The sequence below is a fragment of the Nerophis ophidion genome, linkage group LG24, assembly GCF_033978795.1.
Source record: "Nerophis ophidion isolate RoL-2023_Sa linkage group LG24, RoL_Noph_v1.0, whole genome shotgun sequence".
In the NCBI taxonomy this organism is placed as follows: domain Eukaryota; kingdom Metazoa; phylum Chordata; class Actinopteri; order Syngnathiformes; family Syngnathidae; genus Nerophis; species Nerophis ophidion.
Window position 1 is genome coordinate 4,896,136 of NC_084634.1, and position 27,305 is coordinate 4,923,440.

Here is a 27,305-nt window from a genome sequence, read left to right on the forward strand (position 1 = left end):
TCCCTCTGAGGTACATCCGGTCAAAACGCAACAGTCCATAATATCATCAAAAGGTCCAGAGAATCTGGAGAAATCACTCCACGTAAGCGGCGTGGCCGGAAACCAACATTGAATGATCCCTCAGATGGCACCGTATCAAAAACCCACATCAATCTCTAAAGGATATCACCACATGGGCTCAGGGACACTTCAGCAAACCACTGTCACTAAATACAGTTGGTCGCTACATCTGTAAGTGCAAGTTAAAGCTGTATTATGCAAAGCGAAATAATATTTGTGTCCGTTCACCGACAGTGCACAGACATTGTCGATTCTGAAGGCCTGGGGCAGATTTCATAGAGCATGGCAACAGAAGCTAGCTGAATTCTGATTGGATAAAAACTCTAACCTAATAAGAACAGCACTGAAAGGAACATAACGTGACATGAAGAGAATATGAATACTTTTCGATATTTAGGGAACGTCAATAAAACAAGACTTGTATCTTTAATTATGACGAAAGATTCTGGTGATGTTAGGCCAGCAGAGAAGACGTCATGCGTGTTATTTGGAGTTAGAATGTCACAGAAAAAGTCCTGAACAAATGTTACTTGCTGATGCTGTTGAGCAAATTAAAAACATCAGGTCCTCCTCGTGGACTGGAGCTTTTTGTTTCACCGGCAAGAGTAAGAGTTGACCCCCGACACCGAGAGCATCAGAGGCCCAGCGGTTGCGTACAAAGTCGGGACACTGGGAACAGGGACACCAGAGCCTGTTACGGAGCAGCAACCCTGGGTCGGCTGGCACGGCCGCGGTAATATCGGAGCCACGTTGCCCGCCCTACTGAGGATGTTCTTACCAGCACACTTGTGTCTCTTCCGCTGGAACTTGGAAAAGAATCTTTCACTGCACGCACCGCAACTCCACACTTTCTCCCGGGTGTGTATCTTCATGTGTGTTTTCCAGTCCTGTCTCAGTCTGAAACCCTTAGAGCAGACTGAACAGATGAAAGGTTTTTCCCCGGTGTGTACCGTTTTGTGCGTTTCCAAACTGGACTTGGTAGAGAATCTCCCGCTGCAAACTGAGCACACGAATGGTCTTTCTCCGGTGTGTTTTCGCACGTGCGTTGTTAGAACGCAACGGAACCTAAAGGTTTTGTCGCAGTGAGAACATTTGAAGCGTGCTTTGTCATCTTTAGAGTCTTCATCACCCGCCTCTCTCTTCCCCTCACTTTCACTTTTGACCCCATCACCTTCACTCTTCACAGGGACACCAGTCACTGGGCTCTGTTCCTCCTCTTCCTTTTTAATGTGCAGGGTCTGTAGCGCCGCATCTTCCTCCTTAATGTGGGAGGGATGTGGCACCTCCGCCGCCATCCTGAAGCTCCACTTCTGCTGCTCAGGAAGATGCTCATCGTCATCTTCACTCTTCACAGGGACACCAGTCACTGTGCTGTGTTCCTCCTCTTCCTTTTTAATGTGCAGAGTCTGTAGCGCCGCATCTTCCTCCTTAATGTGGGAGGGATGTGGCACCTCCGTCGCCATCCTGAAGCTCCACTTCTGCTGCTCAGGAAGATGCTCATCGTCATCCTCACTCGTCACAGGGACACCAGTCACTGGCATCTTGGTGACATCAACCTCCTCCAGTCCTTCAAAATGCTCAACAAGTTGAGTGACAACAATCACTGGGAACTCCTGACTGATGCTGTGTTCCTCCTCTTCCTTTTTAATGTGCAGGGTCTGTGGTGCCTCATCTTCCTCTTTAATGTGGGAGGGATGTGGCACCTCCGTCGCCATCCGGAAGCTCCACTTCTGCTGCTCAGGAAGATGCTCATCGTCATCTTCACTCTTCACAGGGACACCAGTCACTGGCATCTTGGTGACATCAACCTCCTCCAGTCCTTCAAAATGCTCAGCAAGTTGAGTGACAACAATGACTGGGAACTCCTGACTGATGCTGTGTTCCTCCTCTTCGTCTTTAATGGGAGGGGGCTGCGGGGCCTCCTCTTCTTCTTTAACGTGGGGGGTCAGCGGGCTCTCGTCTTCCTCTTTAATGCGCAGGGAATGTGGCGCCTCATCTTCCTCTTTAATGCGGGAGGGCTGTGGACCCTCCTGCTCCATTCTGAAGCGCCGCTCTTGCTGCTCAGGGAGAAGATGTTCCTCCCAGACGTCTGCAGGACACGAGAAAGACAAACACATGCTTTAGAAACTTCCAGCTTTTCTCAATAACATGAAGCATTCGGTATGTTTACATGCACCAAAGAAAACCAAATAGCTGTGTGAAGTTGTTTGAATAATTATGTTTAAGTTATCACACAACTCTTATGCTTAAAGGCCGTTCCTATGGTTATTATCTATTGTGCTCAAGTTGTGCTTTACTTTTGGTGCAAAGGCACACAACTTGTTGTCTTCCAGTGCAAGTTGACTCGCAGCAGCGGTTTCTGTCTTTCAGCGTGATAAACAACCAGGGGAGGACCTCAAGTACCTCAACCAAGATAAGGTTGTGCTTCTCATGAGCTGAATTGAATCCTGTCTCTGTTTGATTCCTTGCTTCTTGTCCTGTTTAATAGATAGTTCGGTGTTTGAACCTGACAGAAATGGCCGGAAATCTCTGTGGGGGACAAACGCGCCACTCTTTACGACATTAATCACAGAAAATAAGACCAAGCCAGGGCGGAAGGAATTTTTACATGGGATGGGCGACGTGGTCTAAAATATGAATTGCATTATTTATTTTGGAATTGCTGAAATATGCAGTTACTTATTAGTTGGAATATTTTGTCGAAACTATTATTTATCTACTTGTTCATTTACTGTCAATATTGCCTGTTTGAACATGTTCTATCTACACTTCTGGTGTTTGATACTTTACATTAGTTTTGGTGATACTACACATTTGGGTATCGATCCAATAAGAAGTAATTAATTAAAGCTGCAAGCAGCGATGGACGGGACCGCTTTGGCTGCTGCCCAAGTGGTAGAAGATGGATGGATGGATTATTACACAAAGAAAAAGTTGTATACACATGTATTATACATCAGTCTCATAGTAATAACAGTTGTAGAGTGGCTTGGGCATTTTATAAGGACGCTTTGGTGCCGCCATTTTGAGACTCTAATGCATTGTGAATGGAATGCACTTGTTGTATTGAAGTGGGAATAGCAAACTTCTTGTTGATTTTAGTTAGGGGTGGTCAATGTATGAAATGTAGGTCTCACTGAGACCTATATTGAGGTTTTTGTTTCATGTGTGTATAACAGTCCTACAGTGAGTTAGAAGCAGTTTTGTCTGAGCAGGAAGCCGCCATTTTGTGACAGAAGTAGCACAACAGTACCAGCGCACAGGTTCTTTGCGGGCTCATAAAATCCAAACTGGGGTAGTAATTAAAACTTTTTCATTAACTTTTAATCAGAAGGGTTCAATCTCTCTTCTGTGTTTATTTGAAGCCGAAATGACAAACGGCCGCAAAGGAGATAATGTTTGAAAAAAAGCTACATTTTTTAGCCAACTTTTGTATTGAAGGGGGAATTACAAATTTCCTGTCGATTTTAGCCGGGGGGTGTCAGTGGATGAAATATGGGTCTAAGTGAGACCTACATAGATGTTTATGTTTCATGTTTCTATGACATTCTTACTGGGAGATAGAGACCGTTTGGTCTGTGTTTTCTCCCAAGGGGGCGCAATTTTGAGTTTTGGGGTTTGTTTTTTTGATTAGATCGCAATTGTTGCCAGTCCTGATGTGTGTGTCAAATTTGGTGAGTTTTGAAGCATGTTAAGGGGGACAAATTACAGGTCAAAACGGCAGGGGTATAATAATAAAGAATAATAATAATAATAAAACGCTAGAAATTCAATAGGGTCCTCTGTACCAAAGGGACTTTGGTCCCTAATTATAGGGGCAATATTGGTAATACCAATGCTGATACTTATTCAGGATTTTTCAACCACAACTATTATTAATCAGACAAAAACACAGGACGGTGGTGTCGCAATACTAATTTAAACATTCTAACTATTTCTTGCTATTGGGTCTGTTTTGAATGTTTTGGTTTTTGATGACCACTTCGGCCCCCCCGAGTTCAGTTCAAAACATTTTTTGCAGCAACCTCCTAAGAACACCAGAGTGCTCCTGTTGTACAGAGGAACTTGGACCATGCAAAGACATCAGCAGATCCTGGAAGGCAAAGTTCTCAATTTAACGGTCGATCTACGTTCTCATCCTCACCTGTGGTCATGAGCTTTGGGTTATGACCGAAAAGACAAGATCACGGGTACGAGGGGCCAGGGGGAGGGTCTCTCCCTTAGAGATAGGGTGAGAAGCTCTGCCATCCGGGAGGAACTCAAAGTAAAGCCGCTGCTCCTCCACATGGAGAGGAGCCAGATGAGGTGGTTCGGGCATCTGGTCAGGATGCCACCCGAAGCCACGGGGAAGACCCAGGACACGTTGGGAAGACTATGTCTCCCGGCTGGCCTGGGATCGCCCGGGAGGAGCTGGACCAAGAGGCTGGGGAGAGGACAGTCTGGCCTTCCCTGCTTAGGCTGCTGCCTGAGACCTTAGAGTTGATCATTAGATTTTAAGACTTGAAGTCTATGAGCATGAACTGATGAGATGCCAAACTGAACAGTTCAGTTGTGATGGACTGAATGCCCCGAGAATAAAATGATATGTGGATGTTGCGCTTACTTGGACTGTGATGACGCTGTGAGGACTCAGGTGGTTTGTCTTCATGGTCTTCGGTCTTCACAGAGACAACAGTCAGTGGAAACTTGGTGAGATCATCCCCCACCTGAGTAATCCACACTTCCTCCTCTTCCTCTTTAATGTGGGGGTTGTCTGTTGGGTTGATAAGTAAATACAAATAATAGAGAAGAAGACATAGTTTGACTGACACTGTCAACACAATGAAATTGTTTACGTTCTTTTGTTACAAGTGTGTACGTAAAGAATTATTTTTGTTCCAGCCACTAAAATGACCTTAATAGTGAGTAAGGCTTGGACATATTAGGGGGCTTATAAAGGTTTTCAAAACCCATCGTAAGTACATATGTACGCATTTGTAACTTTATAGTGTTGAGTTTGGACCAAGGGAATTTAAATTGCTGGTCAATCCCAAGTTCTTTTGATGATACATAAACTGAGTTTAAATGATCACCCAGAACAGTATTTTGCAATTTATTCCAAAGCTTTGGAGAGCCCAACCTAAACACAACACATTCAAATCGCGTCACCTAGTTGATCTGAAAACATTACAGACGTGTTGTCTTTTTCAATATGTCCCTCGCCCCCCACCCTCCAGAACGAATACACATGTTTATTGTCCTCCTTAGCTGGGCACAGGATGAGATAAGAAGGGAGTATTGCTACTCCTTACATTCCTAAAGACAAGGTTAACTTGCAGTGTACCATGGACATGAGATCATAAAATAGAAAGAGTACAAATGGAAAACACTAGCTATTTCAAATATGACTATAGAAAGAAATAACTCGGAAATATGGATATATGTAGAAATCTATCTCCGTCAATAGTCACCGGCGTAAAGCGCATACCCATTTTTTCTGAACACTTGTTGACCTAGTACACCCAAACCTTATCTCTAACCTGAACCATAATTGTCAGGTTTAGACATCGATGACATCTATTAAAACAGACAAGAAGATAGGAACTAAAATGTCAGAATTAAATTTGGCTCAATTGAGGAGAAACGTGTCGACCTGTAACTAGGGTTGGGTATCGAGTACCGATTGGAACCGGGACTAACTTTCCGATTCTCCCGGAATCGTTCAAAAGTTTAAATTTCGATTCCTAGTTTCGATACCCAGTCAGAAGACCGGAAAAAAAGAATAAGTCCGCCGACCGGAATAAGAAGCCGCTGAACACCAACGAAGAAGCGCCCACTACCAGAAGTGTTAGCATAGCCGAACCTATGTAGCCGAGCGAGTCAGTCAAGCATGGATAGCGGGCGTCGGCGGTCGAAAGTGTGGCTTTATTATACTAAAAAAATGAAATATCGGCGAAATCTAACACGTGCGACGCGCTGCGCCGACCGTCCTCCTCTGCCTCTTCCTCTGGCTCCGGCTCCGACGCCCAGCCTGGCACCTGGGTGACTGCACTGCAGTCCGAATCCGTAAACAGCCATTGTTTTCGGTCACATTAACCCAAACAAAAAAATCCCTTGGGCTTTGACTGGTCCTGGATCAAGCTTGGACAGTTCTTGGGATGCCAATAGATAACCCCTCCCGTCTCTTCCCATCGCACACAGCGGGATTTCCCAAGCCTTTGGCCAGGTGCAACAAAGACAGCTTTTGTCTTTTCACTGGGCACTCAGAGATAGGAAAGTTTTTTTGATCATTTACGTACAATTTTTCTAACCATAACAAGTGCTTTTTTTGTGTCGTCCTCGCTAGTTGCAGGTCCTAAATGTCAGGCTTGGTCACAAATAGAACTCAGATGCAGAGTAGGGAACAATCCGGCAGGTTTTTATTTTGACAGCTGCGTTTCACCTCCTGAATCAGGGCAATACAACCTAGACTACAATCTGAAAAAGGAACAACCGAAAATCACTTTGAAAGGAGGAAACAAAAATATGTATCACGATACTAAACAGGCTAACTTCCTCCGAAACTCCAAGGACAAAGCTGCTGACTATGGGAGACCGGGCTTTCTGCTCCGCTGCTCCCAGTCCGTGGAATGCTCTCCCTGACCACCTGAGGGCACCTCAGACTGTGGATGCTTTTAAAAAAGGCTTAAAAACCTTTCTTTTTTAAAGAAAAGCCTTTTTATAGATATGCATGCTGGTTCTAGCTATTGGGCTTATTCTAGTTTTATATTTGATTTATTTTTATTATCTTTTTATTAGTACTATTTTTTTAAACTGTGGCACATTGAGATTGTTTGCTCAATGTAAAGTGCTTTTTTAAAAATCAAATCTATTATTACTTAGCGCAGGACATAATCTGTGAAACTTATCAATAACACAAGACGTTTTAAAGGGAGAGAGAAACAATGGCTGTAAAACTTCATAACTCTTGCTTACCTAGAAAAATAGCTACCAAAAAATGTCACTCAAAGAATTGAGGAAAAAGAAGAACTGTAAGAAAAACTGAAACTCACCGTCAAAATAATTGTATGCAAGTTATCACAAAACTCTCTGTTCCCATGAGTTCCCGGCGAGGAGACAAAAGCTGTGATTTTACCAAGGAAAAGGCTCGTAAAAACTCCACTGTGTACGATGGGAAGCGACATGACGGTGTCGGTTTCTCGGATCTATTGTGATCCATGGGAAGATCCTGTTTTGACCCGAGATGTACAAAGCGGATAAGAAGCAGGACCTTATTACACGGCACTTATCACACGTGAATAATATAAATACTGTCTGTTATAGAGCATTATTCACATGTGAATAACATAAATACAGCATTATTCACATGTGAACAATGCTGTATATAATTAATAATAATAATAAACAAAACTACTTAAAAAAAACCTGTTATACTATAATTTTCGTCATGAATGATACAAACCACTTTTCTTCATGGTCATTTTGTTTATCTTGCCCAAACATGTTTTACTATGTGGTGTTTTTATGGAATATCGCCATCAACTATTCCTCTTTAGAGCAAGTGTTCCACAACCTTTTTTCCACCAGGGACCGGTTTAATATATGCATTATTTTCAAGGACCGGCTTTGTACTTGTAAATTAGCCTTTGCCCACAATCTGGCACATTAAAATGTTATATATCCATTAATGTGCATTTTCCGCATGTACTATAACAATGGAGTTGTAATATTAGGGGTGTAACGGTACGTGTATTCGTATTGAACCTTTTCGGTACTTGGGTGTACCGAACGAGTTTCTAAGCTAAAGTCTCAACAAGCCGCTTTGCTTCTTCTGCCTCTGTCTGAGCACCCAGCTTTGTCCCACCCACACAAGCATCTGATTGGTTGCATATATAGCTGTAACAGCCAATCAGCAGTGAGTATTCAGAGCACATGTAGTAAATGCTTCAGCGTCGAGCAGATAGGTGTTTAGCAGGTGAGCATAAAGCGGCGTACTCTCCACAAATAATAATAAACACCCCCCAGTCAACTACTAGCAACATCACTTACCAGTGAGCTGCCTCTATTTTTTAAAAGTTATTTATTTACTAGCAAGCTGGTCTCGCTTTGCTCGACATTTTTAATTCCAAGAAAGACCAAAATTCAAATAGAATTTGAAAATCCAAGAACATATTTTGAAGATTTGGTCTTCATTTGTTTGAATAAAGTCATTTATTTTTTTTACTTTGCTTCTTATAACTTTCAGAAAGACAATTTTAGAGAAAAAATACAACCTTAAAAATGATTTTAGGATTTTTAAACACATATACCTTTTTACCTTTTAAATTTCTTCCTCTTCTTTCAAGTAAATACATTTTTTTTTATTGTAAAGCATAATAAATACATTTTAATTTAATTCTTCATTTTAGCTTCTGTTTTTTCGACGAAGTGAAGTGAAGTGAATTTTATTTATATAGCGCTTTTTCTCTAGTGACTCAAAGCGCTTTACATAGTGAAACCCAATATCTAAGTTACATTTAAAGCAGTGTGGGTGGCACTGGGAGCAGGTGGGTAAAGTGTCTTGCCCAAGGACACAACGGCAGTAACTAGGATGGCGGAAGCAGGGATCGAACCTGCAACCCTCAAGTTGCTGGCACGGCAGCTCTACCAACCGAGCTATACGAAGGATATTTGTGAATTATTTCTTCAAACTTATTATTATTAAAATTCAAAAACATTATCCTGGCATACGTAGGAAATCGGTCAAATCAAATGTAAATCTTATTTCAAAGTTTTTGAATATATTTTCAAATTTTTGTTCTGGAAAATCTAGAAGAAATAATGATTTGTCTTTGTTAGAAATATAGCTTGGTCCAATTTGTTATATATTCTAACAAAGTGCAGGTTGGATTTTAACCTATTAAAACATGTCATGAAGAATATATATTTATTGGGAGAAATCATTAAGATGATCAGTGTTTCCACAAAGATAAATATCATTAATTATTAATAATAACATAGAGTTAAAGGTAAATTGAGCAAATTGGCTATTTCTGGCCATTTATTGAAGTGTGTATCAAACTGGTAGCCCTTGGCATTAATCAGTACCCAAGAAGTAGCTCTTGCTTTCAAAAAGGTTGCTGACCCCTGCTCTAACCACTGAGCCGACAAACATTATATATTTAAGGATACTGCCAATGACTAATTACAAAGTTAGTAAACATGTGAGAGTGCGAAGTAAACAAACCTGTTCTGTGTGACACAACTTGATGTTTCTTGGCAACAGCGTCCAGTACTTTGGTTCCAGAAAGTTCCTCTTTGTACTCTGCCGTCGTTCTTTCGCACATTTTCACACAATTTACACTCACACTTGATCTTAACTAAGCCATGTGTTTGGATCACTTCCGCCTCTCTTTGTTAGCAGCTAACAAGCTAAGCTAACTAGCGCGCTAAAAAAAACTAGACGATGTTGTCGCTTTTGTTGGACAAAGTTCCTCCTCGTACTCTGCAGTCGTTCTTTCGCACATTTTCACACAATCACAACACTTTACACTCACATTTGATCTTAACTGAGCGATGTTTTTTTATCACTTTCGCCTCTCTGTGTTAGCAGCTAACAATCTAAGCTAACTAGCATGCTAAGCTAGTTAGCGCGCTAAAAAAAACTAGACGATGTTGTCGCTTTTGTTGGACAAAGTTCCTCCTCGTACTCTGCTATGGTTCTTTCGCACATTTTCACACAATCACAACACTTTACACTCACACTTGATCTCTGCTTAGCGATGTGTTTTGATCACTTCCGCCTGTCTTTGTTTGCAGCTAACAAGCTAAGCTAACTAGCGAGCTAAGCTAGTACGGGCAGCAACGAGGTGCGCTTGAACTAAAGTCTCCAGAACCAAACAATTATCACCGATGTTTACTATATTAAAAACACATATATGTACGTGTACGTGCTGTTTATGAAAAAAATCAATATAATAAACCACAATAACGTTTTTTCCTACCAAACGCCGTTTTGTTTTTCTTGGTCCCGCTCAGTTCACGCGCAGTGTTGTCAGATCTCGCGAGAGAAACAAGGGGCTTCGATCTATTACTTCTTCTTCTTTACCGGCAGTTTGCAGCCACGACTTGAAAGGTTCATACTGCCATCTACTGGGCTGTGGGAAGTAGTGCGGGGCCATAGGAGTCCTATTATAGAATATATCAGTGGTTCTCAAATGGGGGTACTTGAAGCTATGTGAGATTTTCCACAAATATTCTAAAAAGAGCAACAATTCAAAAATAATTTATAAATATATTTATTGAATAATACTTCAACTAAATATGAATGTAATTTCATAAACTGTGAAAATAAATGCAACATTGCAATATTCATTTCTGTGGACATGTTCCATAAATATTGATGTTAAAGATTTCTTTTTTTGTGAAGAAATGTTTACAAAAGGAGCACTTTAAGTTGATGATTACTTCTATGTGTAGAAATCTCTATTTATAATTGAATCACTTGTTTATTTTTCAACTAGTTTTTATTTATTTTTACATCTTTTTTTGACAAATAGTTCAAGAAAGACCACTACAAATGAGCAATATTTTGCACTGTTATACAATTTAATGAAACAGAAACTGGTGACATAGTGCTGTATTTTACTACTTTATCTCTTTTTTTCAACCAAAAATGATTTTCTCTGATTAGGGGGTACTTGAATTAAGAAAAAAAATCACTGAAAAAAGGTTGAGAACCACTGGAATATACAACATAGAATGTGAGATATAAGAGGAAAATGCATACATTTATCATTTGTTTTCAAAATGCTTACATGGGACCCCAAAAATGTACCTTAGGACCCCATTTTTACGACTTGAAGGGGTCCCTGGGACCCCATTTTAACAATTCCTAGCGCCAACACTTCTGTCAACAACATACTTGCCAATCCTCACAAATTTTCCGGTCAGACTCCCGAATGTCAGTGCCTCTCCCAAAAATCTCCCGGGACCACCGTTCTCACCAATTTCTCCGCACTTGAGAAACTACGGCAAGTAGTAATGTCCAAAGAAAGATAAGGACAGAGAATTGGACAATTCAACCCTAAACTTGCAATCAGGGTGGTGTAAACTTTCTGGATTTCACTACACTAAACAACCCCTTCAAGATGAATTGGACAAGACACTATTTGAAAGACCCTCCCGCAATTTGGAACCAGGACCAGATGAGTCACACGCTGGCCTGTTCTAAAAATAGCTCAAATAATGGCTGTGGAGAGGCGGAGCCTACGGTATGACAGAGAGGCAGGGCACGCTGGAGCCCGGCCCAAGATGGTGGCGAAGAGGCGGGGCGTTCCGGGAGCGACGCCACGAACAACACCTGGTGTGTGGATGGCGCACCTCTACACGGTTAATGTATCTCCTCTCGCTGTGTAAAAGGGGAGAAGGAAGAGAAAACGGGGCTGGTGATGGTGCGGAGCGAGAAAAACACATACAACGACGGAGACGAGGCGGACTGAAGTAAGTGCTGCTGAAAAGCAGCAGAGGGAGACGGGAGATGCAGCGGAAGAGCGACACGACCGCACACAAGCTTGTGTGGGAAAATAAAGCAAGTCGAACCTGCTCGAAGTCACGTCCTTCCTTGGTGGTCCATGCAACCCGCAGGACGACGGCGTGAGTCCGTCACAGCAGCACTTACCAGTGAGCTGCCTCTATTTTTTAAAATGTTATTTATTTACTAGCAAGCTGGTATGCCACTCTACCAACCGGCATAGCTCGGTTGGTAGAGTGGCCGTGCCAGCAACTCGAGGGTTGCAGGTTCGTTTCCCGCTTGTGCCATCCTAGTCATATTCCGAAACCGGTAAAATTTTGAAAACAACTTAAAAAAATACAACAAGCTACTAGGAACTGATTTTTATTGTTTTCAACCCTTTTGAAATCGTGATAATGTTCCCCTTTAATGTAACACATAGTTTTTTGTGATGACTTAGAAACAATTACTCTAACACTGATGCTGTTGAGCAAATTAAAAACATCAGGTCCTCCTCGTGGACCGGAGCTTTTTGTTTCACCGGCAAGAGTAGGAGTTGACCCCCGACACCGAGAGCACCAGGGGGCCCAGCGGTTGCGTACAAAGTCTGGACACTGGGACTCGGATGATGGAAGCCTGTTACGAACCAGCAACCCTGGGTGGGCTGGCACGTCTGAGTCCCGGTGCCCCCCTGACTGCCGCAGTTCTCACCAGCACACTTGTGTTTCTTCCACTGGTACTTGGAAGAGAATCTTTCACCACAAACACTGCAACTGAAGGCTTTCTCGCCTGTGTGTGTTCTCATGTGGGCTTTCCAGTCCTGTCTCAGTCTGAAACCCTTAAAGCAGACTGAACAGATGAAAGGTTTTTCCCCGGTGTGTACCGTTTTGTGCTTTTCCAAATTGGACTTGGTAGAGAATCTCCCGCTGCAAACTGAGCACACGAATGGTCTTTCTCCGGTGTGTTTTCGCACGTGCGTTGTTAGAGCGCAACGGAACCTGAAGGTTTTGTCGCAGTGAGAACATTTGAAGCGTGCTTTGTCATCTTTAGAGTCTTCATCACCCGCCTCTCTCTTCCCCTCACTTTCACTTTTGACCCCATCACCTTCACTCGTCACAGGGACACCAGTCACTGTGCTGTGTTCCTCCTCTTCCTTTTTAATGTGCAGGGTCTGTAGCGCCGCATCTTCCTCCTTAATGTGGGAGGGATGTGGCACCTCCGTCGCCATCCTGAAGCTCCACTTCTGCTGCTCAGGAAGGTGCTCATCATCATCCTCACTCGTCACAGGGACACCAGTCACTGTGCTGTGTTCCTCCTCTTCCTTTTTAATGCGCAAGGTCTGTAGCGCCGCATCTTCCTCCTTAATGTGGGAGGGATGTGGCTCCTTCGTTGCCATCCTGAAGCTCCACTTCTGCTGCTCAGGAAGATGCTCATCATCATCCTCACTCGTCACAGGGACACCAGTCACTGTGCTGTGTTCCTCCTCTTCCTTTTTAATGTGCAGGGTCTGTAGCGCCGCATCTTCCTCCTTAATGTGGGAGGGATGTGGCACCTCCGTCGCCATCCGGAAGCTCCACTTCTGCTGCTCAGGAAGATGCTCATCATCATCCTCACTCGTCACAGGGACACCAGTCACTGTGCTGTGTTCCTCCTCTTCCTTTTTAATGTGCAGGGTCTGTAGCGCCGCATCTTCCTCCTTAATGTGGGAGGGATGTGGCACCTCCGTCGCCATCCTGAAGCTCCACTTCTGCTGCTCAGGAAGATGCTCATCATCATCCTCACTCGTCACAGGGACACCAGTCACTGTGCTGTGTTCCTCCTCTTCCTTTTTAATGCGCAAGGTCTGTAGCGCCGCATCTTCCTCCTTAATGTGGGAGGGATGTGGCTCCTTCGTTGCCATCCTGAAGCTCCACTTCTGCTGCTCAGGAAGATGCTCATCGTCCTCCTCCCTCGTCACAGGGACACCAGTCACTGTGCTGTGTTCCTCCTCTTCCTTTTTAATGTGCAGGGTCTGTAGCGCCGCATCTTCCTCCTTAATGTGGGAGGGATGTGGCACCTCCGTCGCCATCCTGAAGCTCCACTTCTGCTGCTCAGGAAGATGCTCATCGTCCTCCTCACTCGTCACAGGGACACCAGTCACTGTGCTGTGTTCCTCCTCTTCCTTTTTAATGTGCAGGGTCTGTAGCGCCGCATCTTCCTCCTTAATGTGGGAGGGATGTGGCACCTCCGTCGCCATCCTGAAGCTCCACTTCTGCTGCTCAGGAAGATGCTCATCGTCATCCTCACTCGTCACAGGGACACCAGTCACTGGCATCTTGGTGACATCAACCTCCTCCAGTCCTTCAAGATGCTCAACAAGTTGAGTGACAACAATCACTGGGAACTCCTGACTGATGCTGTGTTCCTCCTCTTCGTCTTTAATGGGAGGGGGCTGCGGTGCCTCCTCTTCTTCTTTAACGTGGGGGGTCAGCGGGCTCTCTTTAAAGCGGGAGGGCTGTGGCCCCTCCTGCTCCATCCTGAAGCGCCGCCCTTGCTGCTCAGGGAGACCATATTCTTCCCAGACGTCTGCGGGACACGAGAAGACAAACACTCGCTTTAGAAACGTCCGGCTTTTTCTCAGGCACATGAGGCATTCAGTAGGTTTATGTTAGAAAAATTGTGCGGCATAGCTCGGTTGGTAGAGTGGCCGTGTCAGCAACTTGAGGGTTGAAGGTTCGATTCCCGCTTCTGCCATCCTAGTCACTGCCGTTGTGTCCTTGGGCAAGACACTTTACCCACCTGCTCCCAGTGCCACCCACACTGGTTTAAAAATGTAACTTAGATATTGGGTTTCACTATGTAAAGCGCTTTGAGTCACTAGAAAAAAGCGCTATATAAATATAATTCATTTCATTTCATATGTAAATTATCCAAAAAACTTTCCACTCTGAGTTTCCAGTGAACAGATGAGAGCTGGCTTTTTTGCACCAAGCAAAGTCTTGGAAGATTCCGCCGCGTACGTTGGAATGAGACGGGAGGGGTTATCTATTGTCCTCAAAGCCAAAGCTGAATCCAGGACGAGCCCAAGCCTGAGGCATCTTCTTCTTTTGTCTTCAATGTGACCGAAAACAATGACTAATTACATACTCCCCATTTCCGTTGTGACATGTGTTGTTGCGTAAATATTGAATATCTAAATAAAAGAGGAGACGTAAACCTTTTTTGTCAGAGCGTGGTGCAGGACTGTACAGAGAGTACAGTGGCCATGTCTCTTCTCAGATCTGAGTCTGAATTGATTTCTGTCTCTGTTTGATTCCTTGCCTTTTGTCTTGTTCAATAGGTGTCATCAGTGTTTGAACCTGACAGTTTACATCAGGGGTAGGGGAACCTATGGTTCTAGAGCCAGATGTGGCTCTTTTGATGACTGCATCTGGCTCTGTGATAAATCTGAACTGACGTTGCTTAACACGATAGGTAATGAATAATTCCACTTGTAATCAGTGTTAAAAATAATGTTCAAAATATAAAACATTCTCATGCATTTTTAATCCACCCATCCGTTTTCTACCGCACCTGTTCAAGAAGTTGCGTTAATGGTAAGAAGTTATTTATTTATTATTGGTTAGTGTGGGGGTTCTTCAGACCCCCAAGCACCGACATGAGAGCCTGTTTCGGGGTTACGATATTGTTTTATTTTTCAATAAGTCGCTCAGTTGCTTTCCAGCAATAGTATTTCCAGCCCCCAACCCTGTCTCTCCTCCTGGCTGCTGCTTATAACAGAGCGACAAGTGATTAGATAAAAAAGGCCCAGCTGGGCCATCTATGCACCTGTCGCTGCAGGCCCGCAGGCCGCGCCCCGTCCACATTTAGCTTCAGAATAACAATGTTACTACAAAGAATAAGAGACCTATTATACTCTAGAAATGTTGGTCTTACTTAAAAATACACGTTTAGTTGTGTTCAGTGTTAAAATAAATATATTATATGGCTCTTACGGAAATATATTTTAAAATATTTGCCTTTTTGGCTCCCTCAGCCAAAAAGGTTCCCGACCCCTGGTTTACATGCACCAAAGAAAACCAAACAGTTGTGTGAACTCGTTAGAATAATTATGTTTAAGTTATCACACTACTTTTATGCTTAAAGGCCGTTGCTATAGTTATTATCTATTGAGCTCAAGTTGTGCTTCTCTTTTGGTGCAAAGGCACACAACTTGTTATCTTCCACTGCAAGTTGCCTCGCAGCAGCAGTTTCATTCTGATAAAAAAACCAAGGGCGGACCTCAAGTATCTTAACGAAGACTTTGATTGTGACGGTATGTTTTCTTTTACCCTTTCAATATCTACTCCGTCTATTTGTATTTGACTAAGTATATGATCAAATAAAAATCTACCCATCCAATAAGAGACCGAATGTTCCCAATGAAGACACTTTAAATACGTGACATGACACATACTATACGTCAGTAAAAATCTAGAAAAGGTCCCATGCGAGAAGACAAAAGCTGTCTTTGTCCTTATCAAGCACAAGGCCTGCCGCTTGTAAACCTCCACGGTGTGCGATGGGATGCGACGTGGAGGTGTCGGTTTCCCTGATCTATTGGACAGCCACAGGAAGACCTGTCGAGATCTACAAAGCAGAGAGGGAGCAGAACCTGACACGGCTCCAGGCATCTTTTCTTTAAACTGTTTATGATCAGAGTGCAGCAGGTGTTTATGACCCCCCCTCCCTTTAGAAACAGCTGCAGCCATGTAATCAGGAAATGCCCAAATAAAGGAGGAAGGGTGGAGCTCCCTCTTCAGAGCGGTGGGGTGACGCTGTACGAGGGTGAAGGCACACATGCGCTCTCCTCATTGAGCTAAATTGAATCCTGTCTCTGTTTGATTATTTGCTTCTTGTCTTGTCTAATAGATGTCATCGGTGTTTGAACCTGAACACCAGGGTTTTACAAAAAACACCTTTACTAGTGAGTCTAAGAGGAGCAACGACATTTGCTTTCAACACATGGCAAATCTCCTGGGAAAATTGGTAGAAAGATGGCATTTCTCTACATCAGGGGTCACCAACGCTGGCCTGTTCTAAAAATAGCTCAAATAGCAGCACTTACCAGTGAGCTGCATCTATTTTTAAAATTGTATTTATTTACTAGCAAGCTGGTCTCGCTTTGCTGGACATTTTTAATTCTAATAGAGACAAAACTCAAATAGAATTTGAAAATCCAAGAAAATTTTTCAAAGACTTGGTCTTCACTTGTTTAAATAAATTAATTTATTTTTTTACTTTGCTTCTTATAACTTTTAGAAAGACAATTTTAGAGAAAAAATACAACCTTAAAATGATTTTAGAATTTTTTAAACACTTATACCTTTTTACCTTTTAAATTCCTTCCTCTTCTTTCCTGACAATTTCTTTTTTTTGTTGTAAAGAATAATAAATACGTTTTAATTTAATTCTTCATTTTAGCTTCTGTTTTTTCGACGAAGAATATTTGTGAAATCTTTCTTCAAACTTGTTATGATTAAAATTCAAAAAAATTATTCTGGCAAATCTAGAAAATCTTTAGAATCTAATTTAAATCTTATTTCAAAGTATTTTGAATTTATTTTAAAACTTTTGTTCTATAAAATCTAGAAGAAATAATGATTTGTCTTTGTTAGAAATGTAACTTGGTCCAATTTGTTATATATTCTAACAAAGTGCAGATTGGATTTTAACCTATTTAAAACATGTCACCAAAATTCTAAAATCAATCTTAATCAGGAAAAATGACTAATGTTGATCCATAAATTATTTTTTTAATTTTTTCAAAAAGATTTAAATTAGCTAGTTTTTGTTATCCTTTTTTCGGTTGAATTTTGAATTTTAAAGAGTCGAAATTGAAGATAAACTATGTTTCAAAATTCAATTTTAATTTTTTTCCTGTTTTCTCTTCTTTCAAACCGTTCAATTAATTGTTTTTTTCATAATTTATTCTCTACAAAAAACCTTCCGTAAAAGGAAAAAAAATGTACGACGGAAAGACAGACAGAAATACCCATTTTTTTCATATATATATATATATATATATATATATATATATATATACATATATATGTGTATATAAACTTATTTATTAAAGGTAAATTGAGCAAATTGGCTATTTCTGGCAATTTATTTAAGTGTGTATCAAACTGGTAGCCCTTGGCATTAATCAGTACCCAAGAAGTAGCTCTTGCTTTCAAAAAGGTTGCTGACCCCTGCTTTAACCACTGAGCCGACAAACATTATATATTTAAGGATACTGCCAATTACTCATTACAAAGTTAGTAAACATCTGAGAGTGCGAAGTAAACAAACCTGTTCTGTGTGACACAACTTGATGTTTCTTGGCAACAGCGTCCAGTAGTTTGGTTCCAGAAAGTTCCTCTTTGTACTCTGCCATTGTTCTTTCGCACATTTTCACACAACAATTTACACTCACACTTGATCTTAACTAAGCCATGTATTTAGATCACTTCCGCCTCTCTTTGTTAGCAGCTAACAAGGTAAGCTAGTTAGCGCGCTAAAAAAAACTAGACGACGTTGTCGCTTTTGTTGGACAAAGTTCCTCCTCGTACTCTGCAGTCGTTCTTTCGCATTTTCACACAATCACAACACTTTACACTCACACTTGATCTTAACTAAGCGATGTGTTTAGATCACTTCCGCCTCGCTTTGTTAGCAGCTGACAAGCTAAGCTAACTAGCATGCTAAGCTAGTTAGCGCGCCAAAAAAATAGACAATGTTGTCGCTTTTGTTGGACAAAGTTCCTCCTCGTACTCTGCTGTCGTTCTTTCGCACATTTTCACACAATCACAACACTTTACACTCACACTTGATCTCTGCTTAACGATGTGTTTAGATCACTTCCGCCTGTCTTTGTTAGCAGCTAACAAGCTAAGCTAACTACCGAGCTAAGCTAGTACGGGCAGCAACGAGGTGCGCTTGAACTAAAGTCTCCAGAACCAAACAATTATTAACGACGTTTACTCTATAAAAACACATATGTGTACGTGTACGTGGAGTTTATGAAAAAAATCAATATAATAAACCACAATAACGTCTTTTCGTACCAAACGCCATTTTGTTTTTCTTGGTCCCGCTCAGTTCACGCGCAGTGTTGTCAGATCTCGCGAGAGAAACAAGGCGCTTGGATCTATTACTTCTTCTTCTTTACTGGCAGTTTGCAGCCATGACTTGAAAGGTTCATACTGCCATCTACTGGGCTGTGGAAAGTAGTGCAGGGCCATAGGAGTCCTGATATAGAAAATAGAATGTAAAAAGAATTGTTTTTAATTGGGAAACACCCTTCAGGAATGTGTGAACAATCTGAAGCAGGGGTCAGCAACCTTTTTGAAAGCAAGAACTACTTCTTGGGTACTGATTAATGCCAAGGGCTACCAGTTGGATACACACTTAAATAAATTGCCAGAAATAGCCAATTTGCTCAATTTACCTTTAATAAATAAATCTATATCATTTATATAAAAAAATGGGTATTTTCTGTCTGTCATTCCATTTTTTTTCCTTTTACGGAAGGTTTTTTGTAGAGAATAAATGATGAAAAAACACTTAATCGGACGGTTTAAAAGAGGAGAAACACAAAAAAATGAAAATTACAATTTGAAACATAGTTTATCTTCAATTTTGACTCTTTAAATTTCAAAACTCAACCGAAAAAAATGAAGAGAAAAACTAGCTAATTCGAATCTTTTTGAAAAAATAAAAAAAATAATTTATGGAACATCATTAGTCATTTTTCCTGATTAAGATTCATTTTAGAATTTTGATGACATGTTTTAAATAGGTTAAAATCCAATCTGCATTTTGTTAGAATATATAACAAATTGGACCAAGCTATATTTCTAACAAAGACAAATCATTATTTCTTCTAGATTTTCCAGAACAATTTTTTTTTTAAATAAATTCAAAATAATTTGAAATAAGATTTAAATTTGATTTTAAAGATTTTCTAGATTTGCCAGAATATTTTTTTGAATTTTAATTATAATAAGTTTGAAGAAATATTTGACAAATATTCTTCATCGAAAAAAACAGAAGCTAAAATGAAGAATTAGATTAAAATGTATGATTATTCTTTACAAAAAAAATAAAAAAATACTTGACATTGATTTAAATTGTCAGGAAAGAAGAGGAAGGAATTTAAAAGGTAAAAAGGTATATGTGTTTAAAAATCCTAAAATCATTTCTAAGGTGTATTTTATCTCTAAAATTGTCTTTCTGAAAGTTATAAGAAGCAAAGTAAAAAAAAAAAAGAATTTATTTAAACAAGTGAAGACCAAGTCGTATAAAATATTTTCTTGGATTTTCAACTTCTGTTTGAGTTTTGTCCCTCTTTGAATAAAAAATGTCGAGCAAAGCGAGGCCAGCTTGCTAGTAAATAAATACAATTTAAAAAAAATGAAGCAGCTCACTGGTAAGTGCTGAAGAAAATTTGTTGTCGGGAGAGGAGCTGAATATTGTGAGTCTCCCGGAAAATCTGGTAGGGTTGGCAAGTATGGTGACATGCTTATTCTTATTTTTATACTTTTTTCCAGCGTATGTTATACTCTTCTGACACCAGCAGATGGCAGTATAAGTGTCCACATAAGTGGCCATAAGACCCCAATTCAGCAGTGTGTACAGTTTTGAAATTAGAGCCAAAAGGTGCTGCTGTCCACGCATGTGGCCACGAAACCTTTAGAGGTTTTAATGTGATTATCAGACATCGGTCATTTCCTTTAGATAATGTCCAAATATAAGTGATTTGGCACACCTATAATTCAAATAGAAATGTTGTTTTTCATCAGATATGATATAACTGACCATACGTCCTCTTTTCCCCGGACATGTCCTCTTTTGCGGGGCTGTCCGGGCGGGGTTTCTTAAATGCCTCAAATGTCCGGCGTTTTGAGTCAGGGTTGCTTACATGTACAGGGTTTAGAAGGAGTTAAAAACAAAACAAATTTTGACGTTGTGCTCATGGAGCAGAATTTGTGAGGGAGGGGTAAAGACTGAGGAGCAAGGGAGTGAAAAAGTAGCTTGAGTGTTAACCAAGGCATATTTGGTCAACAGCCATATTTGGTCAACAGTCATACAGGTCACACTGATTCACTGATTGATTGATTAAAACTTTTATTAGTAAATTGCACAGTAAAGTACATTTTCCATACAATTGGCCACTAAATGGTAACACCCGAATACGTTTTTCAACTCGTTTAAGTCGGGGCCCACGTTAATTAATTCATAAGGGTGGTCATAGCGGCCGTGTCAGCAACTTGAGGGTTGCAGGTTCGATTCCCGCTTCTGCCATCCTAGTCATTGCCGTTGTGTCCTTGGGCAAGACACTTTACCCACCGGCTCCCAGTGCCACCCACACTGGTTTAAAAAAAAAAAAATTAACTTAGATTTTTGGGTTTTACTATGTAAAGCGCTTTGAGTCACTGGAGAAAAGCGCTCTATAAATATAATTCACTTCACTTCGCTTCATATAAACAACTTTGATAATGTTACAAATATGCGCCACACTGTGAACCCACACCAAACAAGAATGACAAAACACATTTCGGGAGATCATCCGCACCGTAACACAACAGAAAAAATACCCAGAACCCCTTGCAGCACTAACGCTACAATATACACGCGAAACCCCGATTATGTCACATTAAATATTCCACTTTGAAAAATAATATTGGTGGAAGATTTTACATATTTTGTGTGTTTGCCATAAAAAACAAAACAAAGTTTTGCTTGACAAAAAAAAGGACGGAAAACAAATCATGGCTAATATAATAATTACATTTTTGGAGTTATTAAATGAAAAACTAAGCTGGAAAATACATATAAATCATAGAAAGAAAACATTTTAAAAACATGAGTGCAATATTAAATGGAATAAAATACATACTCACAAATATTAACTACAATTATTGTACCCGACTTTAGTTGAAGCATACATTGTTTATTGCATAAAGGTCTGGGGACATACATATAAAACAATCACACAACAATATTCATATTACACAAGAGAGTAATAAAGATAATTCATAGAATGGATTATAGAGACCCAACAAATGATTCATAAAGTCACACATTTTAAAATAGTAAAAAAGACAACTGTTCAAATGATGTATAAAGTAAACAATAATATGCTTCCAGAAGTGGTCCAGAAGATGTTTCAGATGTGAACCAGTAAATATGAACTAAGAGGGATTTGTCTTTTGGCCGGGAACTCATGGAAACACAAAGAGATTAGCACCAATACGAATGGCCCATTGAATCCCAAATAACACGGCACCAGCGCCACTTAAGCACTTTGTCCAGTTTGCATCTGCTGTGACAACGAGAAACACAGGAGCCTCCACCAGGGGGCAGTGTAGTGCACCCAGATGTAAAACATCCATCCATCCAATTTCTACCGCTTATTCACTAGATGTAAAACATATTTTGCACAATCAGCCTTTTCATATAAAGCCGTAAAGGAATGGAACAAACTCACAGCAAACTTGAAAAGTCCAACAGGTGGCTCTTCTTCTACAATTGAAGTTACAAAGTGGCTTTGGAGCAATCGAAGCTGCTCACACGGTCAATAAGGTGGCCACTATGTTTGACAGATAACCAGCCAGTGTTCTGAACGGCTCTTTCAATTGAACGACTCTTGAAGATCCGAATAGGAATATTACAACCCAATTTATAGTCATTATTTCAGAATGATCCTGAACAATACCAGCATTATTACTGTTGATTATTTTGTTGCTAAAAAACAGTTGAAAAAGAGCTAATCATAATAACGAGCCAGTGTTTTGAACGGCTCTTTGAATTGAACGGCTCTTGAAGATCCGAATAGGAATATTACAACCCAATTTATAGCCGTTATCTCAGAATAATCCTGAACAATACAGTATTATTATTGTTGATTATTTTGTTGCTAAAAACAGTTTAAAAAAGAGCTAATCATAATAACGAGCCAGTGTTTTGAACGGCTCTTTGAATTGAACGACTCTTGAAGATCCGAATAGGAATATTACAACCCAATTTATAGCCATTATTTCAGAATGATCCTGAACAATACAGTATTATTACTGTTGATTATTTTGTTGCTAAAAACAGTTTAAAAAAGAGCTAATCATAATAATGAGCCAGTGTTTTGAACGGCTCTTTCAATTGAACGACTCTTGAAGATCCGAATAGGAATATTACAACCCAATTTATAGCCGTTATCTCAGAATAATCCTGAACAATACAGTATTATTATTGTTGATTATTTTGTTGCTAAAAACAGTTTAAAAAAGAGCTAATCATAATAACGAGCCAGTGTTTTGAACGGCTCTTTGAATTGAACGACTCTTGAAGATCCGAATAGGAATATTACAACCCAATTTATAGCCATTATTTCAGAATGATCCTGAACAATAGAGTATTATTACTGTTGATTATTTTGTTGCTAAAAACAGTTTAAAAAAGAGCTAATCATAATAACGAGCCAGTGTTTTGAACGACTCTTTGAATGGAACGACTCCTGAAGATCCGAGTAGGAATATTACAAAAACAATTATAGCCATTATTTCAGAATAATTCTGAACAATGCTGTATTATTTGTGTAAATCTACATCTAATAACGAAATGTGTTGATTATTTTGTTGCTAAAAACAGTTTAAAAAATAGCTAATCATAATAACGAGCCAGTGTTCTGAACGGCTCTTTCAATTGAACGACTCTTGAAGATCCGAATAGGAATATTACAACCCAATTTATAGTCATTATTTCAGAATAATCCTGAACAATACAGTATTATTATTGTTGATTATTTTGTTGCTAAAAACAGTTGAAAAAAGAGCTAATCATAATAACGAGCCAGTGTTTTGAACGACTCTTTGAATGGAACGACTCCTGAAGATCCGAGTAGGAATATTAAAAAAACAATTATAGCCATTATTTCAGAATAATTCTGAACAATGCTGTATTATTTGTGTAAATCTACATCTAATAACGAAATGTGTTGATTTTTTTTGTTGCTAAAAACAGTTTAAAAAAGAGCTAATCATAATAACGAGCCAGTGTTTTGAACGACTCTTGAAGATCCGAATAGGAATATTACAACCCAATTTATAGCCATTATTTCAGAATGATCCTGAACAATACAGTATTATTACTGTTGATTATTTTGTTGCTAAAAACAGTTTAAAAAAGAGCTAATGATAATAACGAGCCAGTGTTTTGAACGACTCTTTGAATGGAACGACTCCTGAAGAGCCGGGTAGGAATATTACAACAACAATTATAGCCATTATTTCAGAATAATTCTGAACAATGCTGTATTATTTGTGTAAATCTACATCTAATAACGAAATGTGTTGATTTTTTTGTTGCTAAAAACAATTTAAAAAAGAGCTAATCATAATAACGAGCCAGTGTTTTGAACGACTCTTTGAATTGAACGACTCCTGAAGATCCGAGTAAGAATATTAGAAAAACATTATAGCCATTATTTCAGAATAATTCTGAACAATGCTGTATTATTTGTGTAAATCTACATCTAATAACGAAATGTGTTGATTTTTTTGTTGCTAAAAACAGTTTAACCAAAGAACTAAACCGTCCGTTGTGTCTTGAGCAAGACACTTCACCCTTGGTCTCTCCATCAGTGTCTAATTGTATTGTACCATATGTCCCGGCAAGAAATCTGCCTTCAAAGGACTCCGGCTTATTAGTGATTCCAAAGCCCAAAAAAAGTCTGCGGGCTATAGAGCGTTTTCATTTCGGGCTCCAGTACTCTGGAATGCCCTCCTGGTAACAGTTCGAGATGCCACCTCAGTAGAAGCATTTAAGTCTCACCTTAAAACTCATTTGTATACTCTAGCCTTTAAATAGACTCCCTTTTTAGACCAGTTGATCTGCCGTTTCTTTTCTTTTTCTCCTATGTCCCCCCCTCCCTTGTGGAGGGGGTCCGGTCCGATCCGGTGGCCATGTACTGCTTGCCCGTGTATCGGCTTGGGGACATCTCTGCGGTGCTGATCCGCCTCCGCTTGGGATGGTTTCCTGCTGGCTCCGCTGTGAACGGGACTCTCGCTGCTGTGTTGGATCCGCTTTGGACTGGACTCTCGCGACTGTGTTGGATCCATTATGGATTGAACTTTCCCAGTATCATGTTAGACCCGCTCGACATCCATTGCTTTCCTCCTCTCCAAGGTTCTCATAGTCATCATTGTCACCGACGTCCCACTGGGTGTGAGTTTTCCTTGCCCTTATGTGGGCCTACCGAGGATGTCGTAGTGGTTTGTGCAGCCCTTTGAGACACTAGTGATTTAGGGCTATATAAGTAAACATTGATTGATTGATTGATAATGTGTGTGTGAATGGGTGAATGTGGAAGTAGTGTCAAAGCGCTTTGAGTACCTTGAAGGTAGAAAAGCGCTATACAAGTACCGCCCATATATTTATGTGTACTCAAAATCAAAGGTATGAACACATGTAAAACAAAGATGTACATCATATAAAGGAGTTGATCCATGGAATCATGCACAAATAGAAATTACAATATATAAAACTTCATTATTTAACGAAACGTCCATAAAAACACTATTGTGGTATTTACTCTATGTAACATATTTATGTACTGTTTATTCTCACCCGTTCAGTCAAATTGTTGTGTTCATTTTAAAGTACACAAATGTGTATATTAACTCATGTACTTGACTGAAATAAAAGCACTAATCTGAAGTGTCTAATCTATAAATGTTAGAATCATATTAACAAGATTGTGTTACACACACAACAATGATGTCACACATGTTATATGTGCTGATGTTGTTAGAAAGTCAAAGTTTGGACAGTCCTGCATCTTCACCCCCCTGCCACCCCTAACGGGACAAGCGGTATAAAATGGATGGATGGCATCTTCATGTGCTGCTGCTGTTCTCACCAGCACACTTGTGTTTCTTACACTGGTACTTAGAAGAGAATCTTTCACCACACACACTGCAACTCAACACTTTCTCTCCCGTGTGTGTTCTCATGTGTACGGCCAAATGCGGACTTTGTATAAAACCTTTACCACAAACTGAACATACGAAGGGTTTTTCGCCGGTGTGTATCCGTGTGTGTCTTAATAAATATGCCTTCTGGGTGAATCTCCGGCCGCAAATTGAACACATGAATGGTTTTTCTCCCGTGTGCCTTCTCATGTGTAATTTCAGGTATTTGTTCGTCACGAACCGTTTGCCGCACTCGGAGCAGGAAAAAGGTTTTTCCCCGGTGTGTATCCGGATGTGTGTTTTTCAAATGGTGCTTCCGGGTGAAATCTTTACCGCATATTGAACATAAATGCGGTTTTTCCCCGGTGTGCGTTCTGGTGTGCACTTTCAACTCGTTTTTTCCGCGCAAACCTTTTGTCGCATTCTGAGCAGGGGAAAGGTTTTTCTCCGGTGTGCGTCCTCATGTGTCTTAGCAGACGGCAACGGTATTTAAAGGTTTTGTCGCAGAGAGAGCACGTGAAGCGCGTGTTGTCAGCGTGACGTGTCTTATCGTCTTTAGAGTCTTCATCATCAGTGTCAGGAGAGTTGTGACGTTGTGTCCTCACTATCTGATAGTGGAGCTAAGAGCTTGTCTGCTTGTGATCCTCCACAGTGGTCTCCATCACCTGTGACCTCGTCATCTTCACTCTTCACAATCACAACAATGACCGGGAACTCCTGACTGATGCTGTGTTCCTCCTCTTCGTCTTTAATGTGAAGGGGCGGCGGGTCCTCCTCTTCTTCTTTAACGTGGGGGTTTAGTGGGCTCTCTTCTTCCTCTTTAATGTGCAGGGACTGCGGCGCCTCATCTTCCTCTTTAATGCGGGAGGGCTGTGGCTCCTCCTGCTCCATCCTGAAGCGCCACCCTTGCTGCTCAGGGAGACGATATTCTTCAGAGACGTCTGTGGGACACGAAAAAACAAACACATGTTTTGAAACATCCAGCTTTGCTCAATAAAATGATGCGTTCAGTACGTTTACATGCACTAAAGCAGGGGTAGGGAACCTATGGCTCTAGAGCCAGATGAGGCTCTTTTGATGACTACATCTGGCTCTCAGATAAATCTTAGCTGACATTGCTTAACAATATAAGTAATTAATAATTACGATGGTAATCACAGTGTTAAAATAACGTTCAAAATTATAAAACATTCTCATGCATTTTAATCCGACCATCCGTTTTCTATCGCACCTGTCCAAGATGTCGCATTTTATTATTGGTTAAATTTAAAATAACAATGTTATTAAAAAGAATAAGGGACTGAGTATACTCTAAAAATGTTGGTCTTGTCAAGACCTGGACTATGGTGTGGTTTGTTTTCCCGTGGTGCAAAGCGATCGGAACGGACATGGCGTGAAGGTAATGACATCTTTAATCTTAACTCCAAAATATTACAAAAAACAAAGGGTATAAAGAAAAGGCTATGAAAACTAAAATTCGCACAATCGGAGAGCTATGAACATAAAATAAAACTTACAAACTATGGCATGAAAAACTTACTTGGACCGAGAAAGAGCATGGATCATCGGCATGGATAACATAGGAGGTGATAGAGGGTGAGTAGAAGGTGATGTCGCCAGGCGGACTGCCTGGCAACTGCAGGCTTAAATGGTGATGTGGTGATTGACAACAGGTACATGAGTTCAAGTGAATCAGGTGTGTGAGTCGTGAAAACAGGTGAACTGATTGGTAGTCATGGAAACAAAAACAAACCAGGGTGCGCAAAAACAGGAACTAATGGAGTCAAAAACAAAACAGAACATAA

The 27,305-nt window shown here is 40.5% G+C and overlaps 3 protein-coding genes across 16 annotated transcripts in view; all 3 read right to left on the reverse strand.

Annotated features, from left to right (window-relative positions):
- Nucleotides 1–467: 467 nt before the first annotated feature.
- Nucleotides 468–10,096, reverse strand: LOC133542463 (chorion transcription factor Cf2-like). Of its 2 annotated transcripts, XM_061886621.1 has the most exons (3): nucleotides 9,266–10,095; nucleotides 4,664–4,813; nucleotides 468–2,149 (listed from the first exon to the last, which is right to left on the reverse strand). In XM_061886621.1, the coding sequence occupies exons 1-3, from the start codon at nucleotides 9,363–9,365 to the stop codon at nucleotides 654–656; spliced, it is 1,746 nt and encodes a 581-aa protein (XP_061742605.1). In that variant the 5' UTR covers nucleotides 9,366–10,095; the 3' UTR covers nucleotides 468–653. The 2 variants fall into 2 exon arrangements, with proteins under 2 accessions (XP_061742605.1, XP_061742606.1); XM_061886622.1 differs by lacking the exon at nucleotides 4,664–4,813 and having other exon boundaries at nucleotides 9,266–10,096.
- Nucleotides 10,097–11,898: 1,802 nt separating this feature from the next.
- Nucleotides 11,899–27,305, reverse strand: part of LOC133542440 (zinc finger protein 180-like) — a 190,007-nt gene continuing 174,600 nt past the window's right edge. For 7 of the 9 annotated variants that reach the window (XM_061886557.1, XM_061886555.1, XM_061886559.1 and 4 more), the window contains one exon: nucleotides 11,899–13,859. In XM_061886557.1, the coding sequence (XP_061742541.1) occupies nucleotides 11,997–13,859 (1,863 nt within the window). In that variant the 3' untranslated portion in view covers nucleotides 11,899–11,996. Of the gene's footprint in view, nucleotides 14,096–17,845; nucleotides 18,710–27,305 lie in introns of those variants that run through there. The other 2 variants (XM_061886560.1, XM_061886558.1) reach the window with 2 other exon arrangements.
- The window catches only part of LOC133542536 (cardiomyopathy-associated protein 5-like), a 39,286-nt gene continuing 33,448 nt past the window's right edge, over nucleotides 21,468–27,305 (reverse strand). For all 5 annotated transcript variants that reach the window (XR_009804176.1, XR_009804175.1, XM_061886762.1 and 2 more), the window contains one exon: nucleotides 21,468–26,441. Coding sequence is in view for 3 of the 5 variants with exons in the window: in XM_061886762.1 (XP_061742746.1) it covers nucleotides 26,077–26,441 (365 nt within the window). In the remaining 2 variants the exon portion in view is untranslated. The remainder of the gene's footprint in view (nucleotides 26,442–27,305) is intronic.